Below are 19,539 nucleotides of genomic sequence, written 5' to 3'. Positions count from 1 at the left end.
TCCCTACCAGTGCCACGTGTTTGCCGATCGCTGAATATGGAGTCCTCCATTAGGATGGATACCCGAGTTACGGATCACCTCGTCCCTTCCAGTTAATAGCTTACATCACGGAAAGTGAGATCCTTGTACAGCTGGCGACTCGGAATTTCCACCTCTGCTTATGCTGAGTACTGCCGTGATGATACCGGTTACAAAAACTAGGCACGCTGTTTAAGTTGAGAATTATTTATATTTCTGCGACGGATAATTGTCATCTCACCAATCTGCCTGAGAGGGTAAATGAACAATCCCCAGTCCAGCCACACCAAGGTCGACGACTCCTCATCCAATGTACACCGAGGTCGACAGAAAACCACCGAGGAACAATTCAACAACCCACCAGAAAATCAATCAGCCAGTACGCCGGTGCCCCCTGCCAATCCGTTTTGGTACCGTCGGCGAATAACAAACTCAAGCATACTGCTCACATGGCTCTGTAGAGCAGTACAGACAAAAAAAACAAAAAAGGAAAGAGAAAGAAGCAAAAAAAAGGTCACCTGGGTGGGTGTCTCCGGTGTGTCAGGATTAGTAGTATATACAAAGGGTGGGTATTTTCAACACCTTTGACGATAATGCCGGGCAGAGGGGAAACATATGCTTGGGTATATATGACAGATAAAAGTGAACAAGACAAAGAAACATGGCCGTTTCAGAATGGCGACCGCATGATAGGAATAAATCGCGCATGCAAAGAACATGAAAATAACCAAAAGATCGTCTGTTCATCACCGCCGCTGGTGATACGCGCAACACTTGACAAAGTCGACGTTCGATGGTCCATCCGGAGAGGGAGGTCGAGACGCTCTCCAGCAACCTGCTGGACGTTGCTCATCACCAAACACAGAGTACCCACGCAGCTTCAACACGGGTAGTTGGACAACTCCAACCGTGTTGTTTGTTCCCACCGTCGACCACGTCCATCTCAGTGGCCTGGAGGTCTTTGGACCAACTGTTCGTGGCCTGCATAGGCAAACATCTCCTGATGCATCATCGGATGTTGAAACTGCGGCTGCATCGGGGTTTGCATCGGTTGCATCTGCTGCATCTGCGGCTGATGACCCGTCATTTCCACCCCATTTGGAGGGGGAGCGTCCTTTCGTTTCCGGTCTGCGATAGGTTTTCGTTGTCGGCCTTGTCGATCTACGCGGGCATGTCCGCCCGCCTCCGGGCCGTAATGAGAAGCAATGGCACGTCTCCACGGCTTGAGCATTCCAAAGTCGTCAAAGGGACTTGATTGGAATGCACTCGTCACTGACGGCGACTGCGAGAACGCTTGATTAATATCTTGCGCAGGCATCGGTTGCATCATTTGCCCGTAGCCCGCCATCGAGGGGTTAACTGATTTATGCTGATAATAGGCTGCAGAAGGTGGGTTGGCTGCCCCGTAAGGCGCCGAAAACCAGGTGGCGGACATGGGGAGACCAGAGTTGGTCATATCGGGTTCGATGTGATCGGCTCCCGTTGGCCATTGGGCTCCTACCGGGGGCGCTGAAGGAGGAAGACAGACCTCCGTGGACACGGGATATCCCGAGTTGGTATACGAAGGTGCTACCATTGGCGTCGTGCTCATGGGGACGTTACTACTGGAAGGAGCCGGCTGATGTAGCTCATACCCGATCGGAGTAGGTGCGACCATGGGAAACTGCTGCATCATGGGCGTGCTGTTGGAGATGTGACTGCTATTATCCCGGGGGTTCAAAGGTTGTTGAGACTGAGACTCGGATGACGGCGCAGGAGCAGGAGGGGCCCAATTGGGTCCAACTGCAGTATCTCGACCATCGACCGACAATGACGGGGCCATGACCGGCGGTTGCATCACGTCCTGCTGCGGGCGTTGCTGCTGGGGAAACCAGCCATTGGTCGCGTACCACTCTGGATTTGCGGGAATGTCCTTTTGTTGTTGTTGTTGTTGTTGTTGTTGTTGACGCTGAGCCGACTGCGGCTGCGGAGTGGGAAGAGAGGCATTCTTCGACTCGACTGGCGAGGTATCCTCAGGTGCATCATCGCCGTCCTCACCCTTCTCAGGCTGGCTATCTTGAGGCTTCTTCCGAGTCTGACGCGACGGCTTGGTGACACGCCATTTCTTCAACCGGCTGCGCAATTGCGTCTCACTGACCGTCGATCTCCATCAGTCTTTGATTTGACCATCGCCATGACCCATGACGGGGCCATGTCAACAAGGCTCACCTCGGATTGAAGTCCTCCGTGCGGATCTGCTTGATCACCTGCTTCAACGGCCACTCCTCGTCCTTGTACAACCGGGCAATCAACGCTTTCTTCTTCTCCCACACATCCGACGGTATCGAGGTTTTCATCACGCACTGGTAGGCGAGAGGACGCGAGTTCCTCCCTTCGAAGTGTTAGGATAGGAGACGGGAGGGGGAAGGAAAAAGAAACCTGTATCAGAGAGAGAGGCAGAGGAGGAGAGAAGAGGTTATGGGTAAGATCGACAGCGGGAGCGCCCGATTTCAGTATATAAGGGCCATGGTAATACCAAGCAGACCTCGTGCGAGCCCATGGCGGTGGTCTATTCCGCCTGTGGCTGACGGACTGGACAGTCGCCAAGGGCCAGGTTAGGCTGGGGAGCTAGGCCAGGTAGTTGGTTTGGGAGGGGTCGCGGCTTCCCTGGGCTTCCCTGGGGCGGGCGGCCATTGGGTCCTGCCACCATCGGGGACCACCCTGGGCGGCCCTCCCCGCCTTGTGCGCTCTACGCGAGGTGCCACCTGCCCTGCTCATTGGTGCATGCCCGTAGCGAGCAACGCCGGTGGCGACGGTGCAAACAGTCGCCAGCGCCGTCCAAGCCACGGTCCCCTCCTCCGGCACCGGGGCCTGCTGCACCCGACGCCCGTGGAAGGTGCTGCAGGCCTGAGGGATCAACGAATCTGCAGATGCTGGCAGGGGCCCCCGGGCCAAAAGTGTCTTGGTGGCCTGGGTCCCAGATCCGCTGGAAAGCCACTTTGGCACCGGCTGGTCGCCAAACAAGACCATCTTCCCATCAATGACCCTGGTTGGCATCTGTCCTTTGCACAAGCTTTTTGAATTTCCACCTGACCGGGAGAGAACACAGAAACTTAGGGGAGGAAAGCCTGAAAGGGAAAGAACAAGAAGAGTCAGGTGCGGCCGATGGAGGAAAACCGACATTTCCTGCAGAGTGTGGAGCAACCATAGCCGGATGACAGGAGTAGTAAGCCTCAGGAGGAGGCGACTATTACCTCCTAGTAATCTACGGAGTATGCTACGGAGAATTACCGTCCCCTGCTCCTGTCTCTGATCGCGATCTGGTGCTTAATTGCCTGCATTAATTCTCATCATTATGATCCTCCTTCATTGTAAGATCGTCTATCTCGATCACGGAGAAACGCGGACCGGGGCGGATCGAGCAAATCCAGTTGTACGGAGTACGGAGTAGTCAGAGGTTGTTGTCTTGTTGAACTTGTTCCAACAAGGTTATCGGCTAATTAGCCTCACCTCCCGTCAGTGGTCACCTCAGGCTCAGAGCCAAATCCCGCTCTGTCCGGCAGTTGTTGAAGAATAGTAATGCGGTACAAAGGAGGCAAAAGAGCCTTTTGGCTCTGTTCTAGTATTCCCCGTGCGTCGATTGACTCGATACCTCGCGAGTCAACCGTCACGGATTCGAAGCAAGCATTGAGAGGATACATATACCTCATTAGGTACCCCGTGCAAATCGTGACATGCTAAGCCTAAGCCTAATGTGTCGATTCCCTCCTCCCGGCCGATGTCGTTATCGCAGATGCACGATCAGCGATCGCCGGTCCGTAGGTACTCCGTGTGAATGAGTAAATCAGCCGCGTGAAGGTCGGGATTCAAGAGCCAAGACTAGCTTAGTTAGGCCCGATGACTAGGCGCAAGCGAGCCACTGGCGACTGGCAACATGCGGCCTGCGGTTGATGCCATTGGGGGACCTTTGCTCCGAGGTCTTTTTTTGGATCAATAGGATAGGATGAAGTGCGGCAGTGCCAGCTGTCAATAGACTAACGGGTCTTTGTGAATGTGTCTGGTGATTAAGGCCTAGGCGAATCGGGACAGGTGCTGAAGCATGCTGCATGGCGGCAAAAGCGCCATTTATTCTTAACGAGCGGCAATAATCAGAGAGTTCCGTTTTCTGCAGTGGAACACTGGAGCTTGTTTATGTAAATCTCACACTTAGAGAACTGATGTTCTCCATTTCTCTGTCACTTCATTCCTTGGTAGGGAGAAATCTACTCATCTACGGAGTACAGCACAAGAGTGCAGACAGGCCATGTGCGGTATCCTGTACAATGGTAAGTTGCGGATCTGACCCCGGAGCGGTGGTTGTCATTGGGTCTCGACTCTGTCGTCATTGTCATTACGCATCCTTGTCTCCATCCAAGGCCAATCGTTCTCTGTGGCGGTGGGCAGTCAACGCGTAAATATATTTGTTAATACTAAACCCACCACTGCCATGCCATGCGACAGATGCCTCGGGGCGATTTGCGGACCATGCGGCCATGCGCCTGGCTTCTGGAGCTGAATAGTGCCTGCGTGTCAACGGGACAGCGACGATCATATCCCAAACTGGCTCTAAGCTGGATGATCATGATCCGCTGCCATGTGTCTCTGGCGGTGGGGGCAGGGAGTGGGCACTGTGAGTGCTGATGGGACCATGGATTGGTAGTACGGAGTACGGAGTACAGATAGATTTCTTATTCTATTCTATCTATAACCAAGCTGTGATGACTTCTGCACCCCGATACTCTGTAGAGTAATTCATGATCCTGGGAGATCTGGGCTTGGAAGGCCTCAGTATGGATTCCGAGAGTCTTAATAAGGTCCTGACTATGGCGTACCAAGTCCACCCGATTCGGATCAGTTGCACGCGGTCATACTCATCATGAGAGAAGTTCAGGGCGACTGGACGACTTTGGTTTTGGCTTTGGGAAATCACTCGAGCACTGACACAACCCGAGTCTTCCACAGGCTTCAGATGCGTTTCTGGAATCCAATGCCATTATCTGATAGAAATCCCGCGTTCTGGCATGCATAACTTCTCTGGTACTTAGTTAGGTACTTTGTGGACGGAGACCAAGCCATTGCTAGCAAGAACAGTCACCGACTCCCCAGCGAGTCAGTAACGGGAGATGAGCGGGCAAGCTTAGTGAGCCCAAGGGGGTGGCGGCCCAGGAAGCCTAGAAGCCCTGAGTAGGTAAATTAGTAATAGCCTGGCGGGGCCTGAGTCAACTCGCTTCCGGGGAGGACAATGAAGGCAGCCGTGGGACAAGTCAGTCCTTCTGCTGTGCCTGGACGGAGGACCGGGTGCTTGTGCTCCGTTAATTCAGTACGGATTCGGAGAACCGAGCATTATCACCTCCAGCCGGCTAAGTCTTGCCAGATCTTCATCCATGCGTCTTCTGCAGAGAAGAGCGATTTGCTTTCCATGCATTGACGATCTACGATGGTCTCCATTGTCGGAGGTATCTCCAACGTTCTGACAGCGGATTTTCTGGGTATCCGCCGCAGGGAGGTACGCAGGACTAGGAGGTGGCCATGAAGCGCCTGGGCGGAATGGATGCCGTGCTCCCCGGCGGACGAGCGCAGTCAGGTGGGCAGGCGGCAAGCCACAGGTGACCGCCAAGCTCGTTTTCTCTCCTTTCCATTGGCCAATGGCCAACCAATAGTCAACCATGGCACAGCACCCCTTATCTCCCCGGGGCTCCAAGTGGTGAGGTTGCCTAAGGTAGGTACGGAATGAAGAAACAATTTACCTCCTGTATGACGTTGGAAGCAGCCTGGTTTCATTAGTTGCGCACCATGTCTGGGCTCTTGCGATATCTGGCAACATTCTGAGATCGGCGAAGCTTTAGTCCAGATTCCTGTGTGATATGCACGATTCGACTTTTGTATGGAGTACCGACCTGCCAGCTGCACTGCGGAGAGGATGCACTCACGGTACACGAGCACACACCATCATCACTCGGGGAATGGCATCAACTGGGACATTCCTCGTTGAACTCTGGGGTTGTCCTCCCCTCCAGAGTCCAGACAGACAGACTGGTAGGTTCGTCAGTCTGTTGTTGGACGGCGACGTGCCGCCTTTTCCGCTGTCCTGGGTCAATTCGAGTCGTAGACTCGTACGGAGTGCTCCGTACTTCCGTAGTCGTCGCCTCACATCTGTCTTGCCGCCGCCCCGCACCCTTTTCTTGCATGATATGATCCATCACCATCCACCCAGCAACCTATGTCCAGACTCCGGGACTGCACAGTACCAACGACGCCAATGTTTCCTTCGCTTCTTATTATTATATTGATTATTCGCAACCAGGGATCAATTGGTCGACTCGACCAACAAATTTACCTCTGCAGGTCTACTGTATCTATAACGATGGTGCGAATCGACATGCGGGAGATTCAGATAGTACAAGTAGTAGTCTGTACACCTGCACATTCCTATTCGTCAATAGTATTACCTAATTAGGAAGTGGCCCCACACCAACACCTCGCTTCGCGGCGGCCTTTTTAATTAGTTCGGAAGGGGCGATCCCGTCAGCAGTGATCGTCCGATTTGCACACACTTGTCCACTCTGTCGGGTCGTGCGCATCTTCCTTGAACTTCCCCTCATCTCATTGAAGTCAATTCATTTATTAACTTCAGTTGGTGGGTGATCCCTGATCCGTGATTTCCCTCCTCTCTCTGTTTGGATAATTATCATTGTTAATAATTTGTTATCTACCTACCTATCTTTACCCAAATTGGGTGTCATACAGAATCCGCTAATGATGATCACGACGATGATGATCCAAAAAGCAAAAATGATGCGCCAGCTCCGTACTCCGTACGCCAGTCACGATCTTAGTTGGCAAAATCAATTTTCTCCTATAAAATTTTAGCTTGAAAACTACTGTACTGTTCATGCATTCTTCTTCACGTCCATAGTACGGAGTAGATGCATATCGTTCGTGTAGGATGAAAAAGAAATGCAGCCTGGTGTGGAGTCTACTGCATCTATCATACGGTTCGAACCGTACCAGTTCAAGCGATGGGGCCAAAACAGTCTGACCCCGCGCAGTTCATCTATTTCACTTTCCTTGTCAGGCATTCTATTTTATCGCGTCCCTCGGTTAAGAATTTGAACCAGCCTAACACTAGAAACAAGGACTGTTGATCTATTAGCTCTTGATCAGTTAAAACGACATGAAAATCCGTCTTCAGTCTCATCGCTGAAGCCATGTCATACGGCTCATTCGGAACATTATAGCACAGCACCCGAAAATTGGTCTTCGTCTTGTGATTTCCTGGAGCCAAAACTACAGTACTTGGTGAGTAAGTAGCACTAGTGACAGCGTCTTGGTTCTTAGTCGGCGGTGGGTTCTACTTAGGCTGCTGTACTCCGTATACTGTTCGAAACGACTACGAAGTTACAGTCTACATACGAATACTCAAGGAAGCATAGCATAGCTTGGCAGAGAAGGTGCCAGCGCAGAAAACGGAAAGCATGGCATGGCATGGCTCTCATAATACTCCACACTCATCTCATCTCGTGAACTCAGTTTTGTTCTTTTTCGTCATCCAACATCGTTACATCATACATGTCGATTGACGTCAGTTTCGGATCAGAGATAGAAGGAAGAAAAGAATTAAGAGGGGAAAAGGAAATTTTAGACATGGAGAGAAGAGTATAAAAATAAAAATAAGACACCATCAGAAAAAAAAAAAGGAAGTAACAAACAACAGCATAAAGAACGCCAACAAATGTCATCGTTATTAAAAGCACTCAACTCTACTGGAAAGACAAGACGGAAGCAATAGACAATTCCTGACGCCAACCGAGAAGACTCAGACATAAATAAAATAAAAACAACAGCAGACCAACGGATATCGATTCGAAACTCATACAGGTCCCCATCAAATCAACATGACATGTTATTAACGACGCCTCTTAATCTGATGCTCTTTACCCCTTTTCGACTTCTTCCTGCTCTTGTCGGGAGGAAGCTGTAGCGGCTCGTCCTTCAGATTCCACTCCATAAAGCGTAGGAGATAGTCATCGATATGGCCCGGCTGCGGTTCGGTCTCGATCTCATCGTCCACCCCATGAACCCGTGGTGACGTGATGAGTGCCGCCGGCCCCGGCGTGCCATCGTCCCCAGGACCAGTTGTCGTCGGAGTGTCCACCTGGTTCGGACCCAGGTGGCCTGGTGTGCCAAGAGAGACACTGCGTTCCTCAAAGTCGCCGTCATCTGCGTGTTCGAGTTCCTTTTGGGCGTTCTTGGCCGCGTCGATGTCTTCTTTGTCCTCCACCTGCTCAAATGCGCGTGTGGCTCCGCCGCCCCTGGTGTCGAGAACTCGATCCATCGCCTTGCTGGCCTCATCCCGTCCCTCCAGCACATCCTCACCAATCATCTCGCGAACGTCCAGCTTGGTGAAGTAGTCTGTGGTGAACTCGCCCTCTTGGATCACGACGTCGTCCAGCATTCTCTTCTGGTTAGCCTTGCGCAGGATATTGGATTCGATGGTATACTCCGACACAAAGCGGTAGATGTGAACGTCACGGGTTTGCCCGATCCGATGGCACCGGTCCTGACACTGCTTGTCCATCGCTGGATTCCAGTCGAGATCGTAGAAGATGACCGTGTCCGCGCCCGTCAGATTGATTCCCAGTCCACCCGACCGAGTAGACAAGATGAAGACCAGAATGCGGGTGTCATTGTTGAACCGGTCCGTGAGCATTTGACGCTGTTCAACCTTGGTAGTTCCATCAAGGCGGAGATAGCGATGCCCGTGAATGTTCAGAAACTGCTCCAAGATATCGAGCATCTTCGTCATTTGAGTAAATATCAGTGCCCGATGACCGCCAGCCTGGAGTTCCCGAAGGAGCTTGTCCAGTCTCTGCAGTTTACCGCAATCATACTGCAACAGTCTCTTATCCGGGAAAGCAATCGACAACCGCATTTGGGCTTCGTGGAAAGGCTCATATGCAGGGTTCCTTTGCTCCTCGCTGAAAAATCGCGATTCGAGAGGCGTGAGGGCAGCCTCGGTGATCCCAGCAGCAGTTGCCGCTGGAGTAATGCAGGCAAACCTTTGGATGTAGCCTTCCATCGCCCGTGCTCTATCTTCTATCGATAGGATCATAGACGCAAGAACCGACGATTTGTTTGACAGCCACTCGGCCGTAGCCTGTTGCTTTGAAGGACGACTTGACAATCTGTCCTGCAGATTGTCGATAGTGAGGAACTCGATCAGACTTTTCCCATAAATAGGACGACGACCGTGACGCTTCGACTCAAAGTACAAGGTACTCTCTAGTTCGTCCATCCTCTTCTTCCGCGAAGCATTCTCCATGGAGTCCAAGGCGGACTGCACGGACGAACCGTCGAATTCCATCCGCCAGTTCGTGCGCTTATACTGACGTTCGCGTAGCGTCTTCAAGGGTCCAAAGGCCATCATTCGACTGGTGTCTTCCACGAGCCTTCGAGACAGATCTTCCCTCGACACCGGGGCGAGATTGAGAAAGTCCAGGTCGAGCTTTTGGAAAGGATGCTGGTACAGGAGGCGTCGCCGAACAAGGCGCTCCGTGGCCGCGTATTCTGTTGCCACGGACTGGGGCATGGCAAATGACGTCGAGATCGGGCGAGTTTCGAACAGATCGGGATGATTGCATACTTTGCGGAGCTGCATCAAACAGTTGATGATGGAGAGATAATTTCCAGAGGCCAACGTCTCCTTCGTTTGCGCTCGCGACATGAAACCGTCATAGAGATAACGTTGACGCTTCGACAGCCTGCAGTAGACAACATGCTCATACTTGGCTGGCATCTGCTTCTCAACATCTGCTTTGAGCCGCCTCAGGAGATATGGTCGCAGAACCGTATGGAGCTTGTTGACAACCTGCTTCGCCTCCTCGTCCATCGTTTCCCTCCCGTGTTCCAAAATCTGCTCCACCGGCCGTCGAAACCACTCGGAAAAGTTCCTGAGGTCAGCAAATCCCTCAACTCCTGACTCCTCGCCGTCAGAAGGCATCAGGAAAAAGAGAAGCGACCATAGTTCCGTCAAGTTGTTCTGGAGGGGAGTGCCGGTGAGCAGGAGCCGAGCTCTTGTTTTGAAAGTCAGGAGAGCCTGCCATCTCTGAGAACGAAAATTCTTGATGTTATGGGCCTCATCGAGGACCATGTAATGCCAGTTCCTCCTTTTGAGCACTTGCTGATCCTGCAACACTAGCTGATAGGATGTGATCAAGACATCCCAGCTACTGTCATCCGTCCAGCCCTTTCGTTTCTGTTTTCGCTCTTCCTGATTTCCGTAATAGGTCATTATCTTAAATCCCGGACACCACTTCTTAAATTCCATTTCCCAGTTGAGGATGACGCTAGTGGGCACGACCACCAGGTGTGGACCCCAGACTTCATGTTCGACCGCCAAATGCGCGAGAAGGGCTATGGTCTGAATGGTCTTTCCAAGACCCATCTCATCGGCGAGGATACCGTTGATGCGATTAGTATAGAGACCTGCGAGCCAATCCAAACCGTAATGTTGGTATTCGCGTAACTTTCCGCGAAGTAAATGCGGAATTGGTGTCTTGAGACCAACGGGGGCTGATGAATCTTTTGACTCGCCTGGTTTCTCCACTGGAGCTTCGTACGAAGAGATCGATTCTGGATCGGAGGGCTTGGTGGCAACGGTGCCCGGAGACGCCTGACTAGATTCGTCTCTGCTTTGTCGCGAGTCCGGTGGGATTTCAGCAATATCCCCTACCGTATCTCCTGCTAGCGAGGGAGGCCTTTCAACATCTACATATTCAGGGGTAGTGGTCTGCTCGGGATGTTCGGTATCCTCAGGCTGCTCGGGATGTTCGGTATCCTCAGGCCGCTCGGGATGTTCGGTTTGCTCAGGCTGCCCAGGATGTTCAGTTTCCTCAGTCTGCTCGGCGTGTTCGGTCTCCTCAGGGGGGCCAGTTGGCACCAGGGAAACTTCATCCTGATCCTCCGGTTCCTCCTCATCGTCATCGGCAGTCCCATCATCATCAAGGAGAACATCCTTCGAAGAGTAGAAGCCCAATAGGCCGGGACCATCGTCACTGCCTTCACTAGCATCGTCTTCGCTGGAGTCTCTGTCCTCATCGCTTTCGCCCATATCGTCATCCATGTCGGTGGACTCATCGCTGTCGTCCAGCAGAATCGGATCAACCTCATCCAATTCAACGTGCCCGGTCGACATTCCTGCAGACGGATTCTGTGACGCGGTCTCATCCTCGGAGAAATTCTCGACGGGTGGCGAGACGCTGCGGGTGGAAGATTGTGAGGAAGATTGCGAGGAAGATTGCGAGGAAGACACGGACATACGATCCTGTCCAAAATCAGGGTCCGGAAGATTTGCATACTTCAAGCGGAGTTCTTCGGCTGTTAAGGCTTCGTCATCATCAACACCATCATCGCTCTCGGTTTCGGTATCAGTGGTTGACATGTTGCTATCATCTTCAGAGGCAGAGGAGGAAACCTCATCATCTTCCTCAACGTCTTCGCTGGTATCGCCAATATCGCTTTCAAGCTCGCCGAGAATTTCTTGTCGTCTCTTCTCGAAGAGCATGGTTGATTGCTTGATTGCACGATCCAGAGCCTGCTGATCTTCCGCCTTCCGCTCCTCTTCCCAGCGCGCCAGACGAATCCTCTCGACTTCTGCTCGAACGAGATCGAACATTTTCTGGAGGTCTTTGATTAGTTGGCGGCGCTTTGCTTTGAGTTCTTCCTGCTGTTCTCGAAGGATATCTTCCGGGCGCTTATTCCGCTTTCTCCACGCCTCGGCACACCACTGAGCGAACAAGCGAGCCATATTGCGATGACGCTTGTGCTCCTGATCCAGCAGCTTACGAAAATATAGAGCATGAGCGACAAGGTGATCTTGGTGAGAATATTGCTGTGGTGGCTCATCTTGCGGATCTGGAAGACAGGCAGAACAGACTTGTGGAGTAAGCAGGCCGCCAGGTTCGCCAGCCTCCAAAACTCTGAGTCGTTTTGCAGCTTCCTCTCGAGCATCTTCAGGTGTAAGGTAAACACCCTCTCCCATTTCTGCATCATTACTTTCGACCCACTCTCGAAATGACGCATGCTGCCTTGGAGGCAGAACGTGGGAGGGGTGTTGGATGCCAATAGACGGCTTCCTCAGCTTAAACCGTAGCCGTGGCAGTTTCTGACCTTCAGGTATATCCTGCGATTCTTCGCCATCGACAGCTTTGATATTCCCGCACCCATCGACATCCCGGTCAGCGGAGGGCGATGCAGTTGTCGAGGTGGAAGCATTGAGACGACCGTCCTTCGGGCTGGAACCGTGTACTGCTGCACCTGCGGCAAGAGTTGAATTGGCAGAACTTTGCGACCTCGTCCGTGCGTTGGTGGATTTCGTCGCGGATAACGGGGTAGCGTGGTTTCCGCTGCCAACAGACAATCTTGAACTCGATTTTCTGGGAGACTCTCTCCTTGGTGAATTCGTTACAGTGCCGTTTGTTGTAGCTTTGCCACCAAGAGACTTCCTTCCACTCGTCTCAGATCGCGTCGGGGTAGACGAAAGTGGCGATGAGGCATGCTGCGCCTGACGAGTGGAAAGGGTCTTGTTCATCATATGCTCCTTCTGAGCGGCTCGCGTCTGCCTCTTCTCTGAGTGCGGCTGCAACTCAGGAGGGAGCCCGTTCGTTCTCGCCGATTTGCGTCGGCCATCCTCATAGAAGGATGTCGGTCCATCCACGCCAGGGTTCTTCCACGGCGGCGAGACCGGCCGAGGCGTCGAGCGTCGGGAGGTGGACTCGGCGAGTTTTCGCTTCTTGGTCGGAGGCCCTTCTTGGTGGTCGATTGTAGTTCCATCGTTGTTTTGTTCACCGGGCGTCTGATCGACCTTTGGGAAATCACCGAGGGATTCTGCATTGGACGAGACGCGAAAGCTGTCGTTGGGTTCGGGGGTCACGCGTTCATGATGTTCTGAGGTGCCGTTCGCGTTTGGGGTACCGTTTTGCATGTCTTGTTACTAGGGGCGAGGGCCTTCTTTACAGCTGACCCCAACTTTCCCAGCACAGACACAAGTAAAACGGGTGATTCAGGCATCAATGAATAGGTCGGATCGAGTCAAGGCACCACCAGGAGTTTGGCATAGTTATCAGCACCGGTGCGTGGCTGACGACACGATAAGGCGCGCAGATCAGATATTGCGTGAAGAGGTTGATTTTCGCTTCGGGCAACGCAATTTCCTCCCGTGACGGGAAGAAGCTTGCCCATTTGCTTATGTAAGCGGCAAAGGCCCGCTTGCCTGGCAGCCTGAGGCCCGCGTGGCGCTAGCTACGGCGACCCAAGCCACCCACTGTTCCCGAACTTCCAACTGCAGCAGGAGACCAGCTAGGAACTCCTTGCAACTTTTCCTCAGCACTCGTTCTTCCAATTGACTTCGGTGGAACGGTAGGTCCCTATTGTGATAATGGATTTGTCCTATGAGAATTGACTCCAGCGATCTAAGATGTTGTCCCGCCGGATCCTAGCCGGGCGCCTGCCCCAAACTGCGTCTCGCTATGCCTTTCCCCGCGCATCCTTTTCCCAAGTTCGGTCTCTTGCACAGGCCGAAGTCGATGATCCTCTTCAGGTATTATCTCTGTGGTGGCAGCTTATCATGGAATACGTAACTAACGCTGTATGTGCACCCTCACAGAATGGCAACTACCCGAACCCCCCAGCAATAAAGCGTCAATTCCGAGACCCGAACGCCGACTGGTGGGATAAGCAGGAAAGACGTAACTTTGGAGAGCCCGTCCATGAGGACAACGATATCCTGGGTGTGTTCAGTCCGGAACCGTATACCCATGTCACTCCTGGCAAAGCCTTCTTGTCAATTGGAGCCTTTGTCGCTACGTTTTTGGGCCTCTGTGGGGTGGTGAGCTTGTTCTATCCAGACAAGCCAAGCGTTCCCAGAACATTCCCGGATGGGCTCGAAAAGGAACTAGGTGGCCCAAATGCTGTACGGGTGAGTTTTTAAATTCTGTTCGAACCATTTCGCCCTCCGCCGCGTGCAAAAAGCTAACCTATTATTATGTAGGCACGCAAACCCGGTGAGGAAACTTGGTGAAAACACCCTGGTGTATTGAATATGTATATAAAGTGGCTCTCTCTACATCGGCGTCAATGAAGGGTTCAATTTTCAATTTCTTTTACAACCAACGGTTGAATGTCCCTGCGTCGAGTTGCTATTTCCAGAGTAGCGAAGCTGCCATGTCACCAATTACCCGACGACGGTGCAAGTCCATTCTTCACAGCGACAGCAGGCAGAAACGCCCATGACAAGTGCGCACATTGATTATGACTTTGATCAGAATGGCAGCGGATACCTTGTCCTTTTTATACTTGGCGGGTGATTGATAAATACGGCATAATGGCGCGTAGTCCGTCTCTGGAAGCTCAACCATTACTGATTTTACCTCTTTACCCTCATTTTTTTTTAAAAAAAAATTTTAAAGAGTGAGCAATTCTGGCGATCTAATACGGATCGATAGGTAGTTGATTGCGTGTAGATTGGCTGGTTATTAATTAGTTAACTACTTTCAGTGGCCCCGATAACACGTAGTAAGATCTCAATCCTATCGCCTCTAGGACGTGGCCAATAGATAACCGGACGTTGCCAACCTCGAATGACTACATTATGTCCAAAGCCTTGATTGCTGCGAGGATGTTAGCAAGTAATTAGGTATTATTGATTCGTCGTGACTCCCTTGCAGCTTGTGATGCCCCGTGACGCTGCTTAGTGCGATTCTAGGCTTAGCACGGTCTAATATTAGGCCATGTTTCAGGAGCGTCGAACACCCCTCTCTTCTTACAAGGCGACAAGCAGTCCCAAGCAACCATCAATCCTTGCATCTGCAAATTTAGGGACTAGAGATCTGCTCATCGCGGATCTCCCTTTCTCATAATTTTTTTAAAATTCGCCGCGTGGCTTGTCCTGGCTTCCCTGGGGGTTGCGAGTTTTGAATCCATGGTCCCGCACTCCGCATCACTCTGTCACTTCGAAGCCGTTGAGTCTTGGATTAAGAAGAGCACAGACGGCCCTTGAATCCCATGTCGACGTCCTCCACTCAATCCCGCGGTGTGAACCGACGGATAAACAGCCTTCAAAATGAGGCCCGGCACTCGCGCAGTCTTTCCGCCTCTCGAAGGCGTCTCGTCAACCAGAACGATGCCTACAACTATGCGCTTCGTGTAGCTTACCTGTCCTACCTGCTCCAGCCTCGAGCCCGCCGCACACAACCTGCACCGGCACCACAGACTCATGTCCGTCGATCATCAACTTCTTTTCACGACCTTATGAGCGATTTTCGCTTGATCAGAGACTCCAAAAGCACACGATTTCCTAGTGGGTTCATCGCTGAGCTGGAGAAGAGGCTGACGGGTATTTTGATGGGGAAGGAGAAGAGAAAAGAATACCAGGATCACTTGGTTATTAGGACGTTTGCGGCCTTCCTCAATGCTTTGAAGGAGCAGTCGTTTAAGAAGCGAATGGAAAAAGATCGGCGTGTGGAAGACCTGGTCTTGATCTTCTTCTCGAACGCCACAAAAGAACTATCGAAAGGCAAAGATCCCAACGACGATAGTTGGAGTCTAATGGTGGATAGGCATGTCGCGCTCTTCGTTCGCTTGATTACGCTCATCCTGAAAGATGAAGACTGGGCGAAAGATAGACCCGAGTTGACGAGTAAGCTGGCGGTCTTAGAAAGCAAGCTGCTCGCTCACGATCAGGACCTCGCGGAAGCAAATGGATCATCCAAAGCGACGGTCGAGACAGTTGTCCCTTTGAGTTATGATGTCAAGGACATGCCGCTCGTACAAACTGTGGCCCGGATATTTGGAGTGAGCACAGCTCAGGCACAAGCTGACATCAACAAGAACAAGTCCATCTGGACAGAGAAGGCGGCTCTTCAAGACCTGAAAGCCTACCAGGCACACTTGAACCTGAAAACTGGAAGGACCCTGTCCAGTGATGATTTCGATGATGAAGAAGCGTATGAATCCTGGAAACGGGGTGAGGGGCCTGATCTTTCGCAGATGATGCTCGCCATCGTACAAGCCAACCCTGATCTTGCAAAAAGCACAGCGGGTGATGCGATGTCACAGTTCAATTCGCTTGCACAAGATTCTTCCGACGCTAACTTTGCCGACTTATCGCGTCAATCTTCTGAGAGATCTAACCGAATGTCTGTCATCGATCCACTGGTGGACCTAAGCCAATTGTCTCTGAATGATGGTGACATGTCAGAGAGTGTTTACACGTTTATTCCATCCGATCCCAGATCCTTCTATCGGGCCATACTTTCTCACGCCCTCACTCAAGATCTCAAGGATCAGAAGCAGGAAGCTACGGAAGCCACTTCTGAAGCTTCATCCGTCAAACTACTCTCTAAACAGTCGACGGAGCTTCTCAATGAGATTTGCCTCCGTTGGCGTATTCCTGCGTCTTCTCGTGTGGTCCTGTTTCTGGATGTTATTCGAGAGAAATTTGTAGATCAAGAAATCGATCTGGACACTCTCGATTCGGCATTCACATTTGTCAAAGAGGCGCCAATGAACGAAGGAAAGAAACGCAACAGCTTTATAGCCTCACCTCTATTCGATAGGAAACGATGGACAATCCATGATATAATGTTGATGCAGCAGTTGCTATCGGCGCTTCATGAAGCTCTCCTGCGAGAGCTGTATGATGTTATGATGCACTGTTACGACCCGAAGCCTCGTCCCATTGGTCCAGTTATGTATATTTTGGACCAACATATACGACAGGATCCCCACTATACAGAGAACGCTGAAGATTACGATCGCTTTCGGTCCTACGTCCATGAGGGACTTGTAGAAAAGGCAAAAGAGTCGTATCAACAGTTACTCGACAAGGAAGTGCCGGCCGAGCAGGAGGCTTGGGAGCCAATCCATGTTATCCAACTCGGCGAGGGGATCATGAAGCTTTCGCAAAAGATCCAAAAACGCTACAAAAACAATCCCGAAATCATGGGGTATGAGAACTCTTTCACTTAGCTATTTGATTTCTGTCGCTAACGGCAACAGGGTGAATCCTTTAAACATACTACTTAGCTGCGTGCTTCCAATGTACGCTGAGGATGCCCATGATATGGTTGTCAAGCTCATTCAGCAGGCGCAAGAAAGGGGAACAGAAATTCCGATAGAGGATGGTTTTGATCTTTACAGAGGGCTCACAGCAATCAGACGTCTCTATGTAGATGCTCTTCCTGGGTATGATGTGGATTGGACCTTTTGGACTTTGAGCGCGGCTAATATTCAGTTGCAGACAACCCTTCCCGTTCAAAATAGAGGACTTACTCGCCGACTTTGTTTGGCGGTGGATCCGGCTCACTGACGATAAAGTCTTGGAATGGGTTGAACAAGCCGTGCGACAGGATCAATTCACCGTACGGAGTGAAAATCCGGACGACATTCCGGCTGACGAGCTACGGCACAGTGTGTCCGTTATTGATATTTTCCGTTCGTTTAATCAAGTCGTCGAGCAATTGGTGCAGCTGGAGTGGGACGATGGTTTTCAATACGCTAAATTCATGACTGCTCTTTCCAAGTCCATAGGGAAAGGGGTGGCAAGGTATTGCGAATTGCTTGAGCAATCTTTCGCTAAAGAGATGGACCGCCTCTCGCCTGATCAGGAAGCGGCGTTGTATCAGACGAGACAAGAAAAGCTTATGCAGATGGCCAAGGAAGCCTGGAATAGTAAGGAAAAAATCGAGCCATTTCAATTCCTTCCAGAGGTATGTTCAGCCTGAATGTTTCCCTCTATTGAAACACCCATCTTACTTGAATGAACTTAGTCACTTGTGAAATTAAACGACATTGAACACGCCCTTTCTCAACTCGATAAGCTCGAACGTGAGATCAACGTGGATGGTTGTGCGGAAGTGATTGCAAGACATACTCCTCCAGCAGCCCAGAAGACACGGAGAACCACGACTTACGTGTTCACGATCAAGATCGTTGAGGGGGAAGACCTGAAAGCGTGCGATATGAATGGCAGCAGCGATCCATATGTCGTGTTGACGGACGAGTATCAGAAACGCATATCCAAGACTCATATCGTATACAATAGTCTGAATCCTCGATGGGATGACAGCGTCGATATCACAACCAAGGGTCCTCTCAACATTATCGCCACGGTCTGGGATTGGGATGCTTTAGGTGATCATGACTATGTGGGCCGAACGTCACTCAAGTTGGACCCTGTCCACTTTGGGGACTTCCTACCAAGAGAATACTGGCTGGATCTGGATACACAGGGGAGAATCCTTCTGCGTGTGAGCATGGAAGGCGAACGAGATGACATACAGTTCTATTTCGGTAAAGCCTTTCGAACCCTGAAGCGAACTGAGAAGGAGATGACTCGCAAGATTACCGAAAAGGTCCGTTCCTGCTTGACCAAGCTGTTTTTTTTTTTTTGGATTAAAATATTGACTTGAAGGCCAGCTATCTGCATATATCAGTCACTGCCTTTCTCGCCGTGCTCTGAAGGCCCTGCTGTCTCGGGGACTTACCATTTCTAGCGTTTCAAGCTTCCTGAATCGAAACCGGTCTCAATCCACCGCTGTTGCACCCTCTCAGGCAGAAATAGAGAACGCCCTGAGTCCACTCTTCACCTATTTCAATGATAATTTCGCAATCATGAACAAGACTCTTACATCTGAAGCGATGAGGATGGTTATGGCGCGGTTGTGGAAGGAAGTACTAGTTACTATCGAGAGTTTGCTTGTGCCTCCTCTTTCGGACAAACCATCGCATCAGAAGCCTCTCACCATGCAAGAAGTCGACATTGTCTCACGCTGGTTGGTCCTCCTTCTAAACTTTTTCCATGCTGTTGATGAGGAGACTGGCGAGGCAAATGGTGTTCCGATGGACATCCTGAAGTCGCCCAAGTATCACGAGATTCAGTCTCTGAACTTTTTCTACTTCGAGCCTACCGAAAATCTCATCCGGACCTCTGAGCGCATGGCGTCTGCGACGGTCTTGCGGCAGCAACAAGCCAACAAACACCGACTATCGGCACCGCCAGGGCAGGGCCCTTTTGGCGGTGGGTCGTTTATGGGAGTTCCTGCACGACGTGCTAAAAGCATTATGCTTTCGCGCAATCTGGGCACAATGAAGAAGGCCAAGGAGGAAAAGTGGCGTGAAGCGCAAGCAGAGCCCAACGATGACATGATCCTTCGCATCCTCCGCATGCGACCCGAGGCTGCCAGCTATCTCCGTGACCGCAGTCGACAGAAAGAAAGACTGGCGGCAGCTGCAGCCGCGGATGCCATCGTGAAGCAGAGCCTGATGGCTAGTGGGGGAGGGAGGATGTCGGCTACGCTAGGGAGAAGATGAATGCCGCTTGCAGTTGTCTATACGATCTTCGACACTTGATATCTTGCTTTCCTCTTTCTCTCTTTTATCTTTTGAGCCCAGTCTTTGCTTTTAGCCTTATACCCACGATGATCGTCTTGAGTTTTCAATCTAAAT

At 51.3% G+C, this 19,539-nt stretch overlaps 5 protein-coding genes across 5 annotated transcripts; 2 read left to right on the top strand and 3 right to left on the bottom strand.

Annotated features, from left to right (window-relative positions):
- Window positions 1-961: 961 nt before the first annotated feature.
- Window positions 962-2,354, bottom strand: VTN77DRAFT_8566 (uncharacterized protein; the record flags this gene model as incomplete). Its single annotated transcript, XM_069425077.1, has 2 exons — window positions 962-2,150; window positions 2,227-2,354. 2 exons carry the CDS (start codon window positions 2,352-2,354, stop codon window positions 962-964), a joined length of 1,317 nt encoding a protein of 438 aa, XP_069274556.1.
- A 271-nt stretch (window positions 2,355-2,625) lies between these two features.
- VTN77DRAFT_8565 (uncharacterized protein) lies at window positions 2,626-3,180 on the bottom strand (the record flags this gene model as incomplete). The annotated part of the gene is made up of 1 exon (XM_069425076.1): window positions 2,626-3,180. One exon carries the CDS (start codon window positions 3,178-3,180, stop codon window positions 2,626-2,628), a length of 555 nt encoding a protein of 184 aa, XP_069274555.1.
- A 4,762-nt stretch (window positions 3,181-7,942) lies between these two features.
- VTN77DRAFT_8564 (uncharacterized protein) lies at window positions 7,943-13,018 on the bottom strand (the record flags this gene model as incomplete). Its single annotated transcript, XM_069425075.1, has 1 exon — window positions 7,943-13,018. One exon carries the CDS (start codon window positions 13,016-13,018, stop codon window positions 7,943-7,945), a length of 5,076 nt encoding a protein of 1,691 aa, XP_069274554.1.
- Window positions 13,019-13,510: 492 nt separating this feature from the next.
- Window positions 13,511-14,113, top strand: VTN77DRAFT_8563 (uncharacterized protein; the record flags this gene model as incomplete). The annotated part of the gene is made up of 3 exons (XM_069425074.1): window positions 13,511-13,633; window positions 13,700-14,011; window positions 14,084-14,113. The coding sequence occupies 3 exons, from the start codon at window positions 13,511-13,513 to the stop codon at window positions 14,111-14,113; spliced, it is 465 nt and encodes a 154-aa protein (XP_069274553.1).
- Window positions 14,114-15,096: 983 nt separating this feature from the next.
- VTN77DRAFT_8562 (uncharacterized protein) lies at window positions 15,097-19,404 on the top strand (the record flags this gene model as incomplete). Its single annotated transcript, XM_069425073.1, has 5 exons — window positions 15,097-17,039; window positions 17,092-17,277; window positions 17,333-17,801; window positions 17,862-18,446; window positions 18,511-19,404. 5 exons carry the CDS (start codon window positions 15,097-15,099, stop codon window positions 19,402-19,404), a joined length of 4,077 nt encoding a protein of 1,358 aa, XP_069274552.1.
- Between the last annotated feature and the right edge of the window lie 135 nt (window positions 19,405-19,539).

This window comes from Rasamsonia byssochlamydoides, assembly GCF_041956645.1.
Source record: "Rasamsonia byssochlamydoides strain NRRL 3658 unplaced genomic scaffold VTN77scaffold_74, whole genome shotgun sequence".
Classification (NCBI taxonomy): Eukaryota; Fungi; Ascomycota; class Eurotiomycetes; order Eurotiales; family Trichocomaceae; genus Rasamsonia; species Rasamsonia byssochlamydoides.
The sequence above is the reverse complement of the archived record's forward strand: the minus strand, read 5'-3'. Positions and strand labels throughout refer to the sequence as shown.